The 1,537-nt window shown below is 56.6% G+C and overlaps 1 protein-coding gene across 1 annotated transcript in view; it reads left to right on the plus strand.

Moving 5' to 3' along the window:
* Positions 1–6: 6 nt before the first annotated feature.
* Positions 7–1,537, plus strand: part of LOC107213868 (hexokinase-2) — a 25,122-nt gene continuing 23,591 nt past the window's right edge. Inside the window, 1 exon segment of the mRNA XM_015648735.2 lies at positions 7–131. Coding sequence (XP_015504221.2) covers positions 69–131 — 63 coding nt within the window. The 5' untranslated portion in view covers positions 7–68.

A 1,537-nucleotide genomic window follows, 5' to 3' on the forward strand; every position in this document is an offset into this window, starting at 1 on the left:
GAGCCGAGCCGGGCCGAGCCGTGCCGAGCCCAGCCGAACCGGGCCGAGCCGGGCCGAGCGCTCCCGCCATGATCGCATCCCATCTCCTCGCTTATTTCTTCACCGAGCTCAACCATGACCAGGCACAGAAGGTGAGGGGGGGCCGCGGGTTAAAGTGGGGAGGGGGAGGCTGAAAAGGGAAGAGTGAACGGGAAAAGGGGAAGAAAAAGGGGAAGGGTGGAAAAAAAAAGTGGGGAAGAAGAGGAGGAGAAAGTGGGAGAAGAGAAAAAGTGAAGAAGAAAGAAAGGGTAAAAGCAAAAACAAAAAGAAAAAAGGAGGGAAAAGGAGAAGGGGAGAGTGAAGAGGGAGAAGAGAAAAAGGAAAGGGAAAAGGGAAATAAGAGGGAAAGAAAGAGGAATGAGGAAAAAAAGTTGAAAAACGAAAGGATGTAAAAAGAAGGAGGAAAAAGAAAAAAGCAGAAAAGGGAAAAGGAGAGGAAAGGAGTAAAAAGAGCAAAAAGGAGGGGGAAAAGTGAAAAGAAAAAAAAAAAGCAAATGGGAAAAAGAAAGGAAAAAGGAGAAAAAAAAGGGGGGAAAAGAAGAAAAGAAAGAAACTTTTTAAGGGGGAGCAGGAGGCAGGAGAGCCGGGGAGCGGAGGGGAAGCGGGGCCGGGCCGGCGGGCGGAGGCCCCAGCGCTGCCCGGCCGCGTGCGGTACGTGCCGGGGACCCCGCGTGGCCGGGGGGAGGAGGAGGAGGAGGAGAAGGAGGAGGAGGAAGCGGGGAATGTCCGTGCTCTCCCCGCCGGAGCCGGGACCCCCGCTCAGCACGTGCCGCCGGATCCCGCCGAGCATCCCCGGGAGCCGCTCCCTCCGCCGGCCCCTCCCGGGACGAGCGGCCGGGACGAGCTCCGAGCCCCGCGGGGAGCTGGAACTCGTCCCTCGGGTCCCCTTCCTTCCCCACGCGGTGCCCCCCACCCAGCCCTGCTCTCCTGGCTCCCGTTCCCTTCATTTTGGGGTTTTGAGTGCTGAATTTCGGGGCGCTGAAGTCGCCGAGCCTGTTCCCAGTGCCAGGCAGTCCCGTGGGGATGCAGGGGGTGTTGGGCACCCCGCTCCTGAGCTGGGGCAGCTCCAGGGTCCCTCTGCTCTCCCACGGCTGCCGGAGCCTTTGTCTGGCCCGGACAGCGCTCAGGCTGCGCTTAATAAATTATTCCTGGAGAAAAAAAAGCCGGATGGGAGAGGAGGCTCAGGCTCCTGATGCTGTGCTCTGCTGGCATCGGGGAACAGGGCACAGAGGGCTTCATCTGCCATTCCTGACTCTGGGAAGTGCTCGGGATTTGCTGATCCGAGTGTGAGGTGCTCGGGATTTGCAAACAGCGCCATAAGAAATGAGAAAAATGCTTGGAGAGACCTGGGATAACCCTGGAGATGTCACCGGGGAAGTGAAACTTGCCACGTTGGCCCTTCACCGGTGTTACATAGGAAGGAAATCGACGCAGAACATTAAAAAAAAACCCTCCAAAAAACAAAACACACACACAAAAAAAAAAAAAAAAAAAAAAA

This window comes from Parus major, chromosome 22 (genome assembly GCF_001522545.3).
Source record: "Parus major isolate Abel chromosome 22, Parus_major1.1, whole genome shotgun sequence".
NCBI classification, from domain to species: domain Eukaryota; kingdom Metazoa; phylum Chordata; class Aves; order Passeriformes; family Paridae; genus Parus; species Parus major.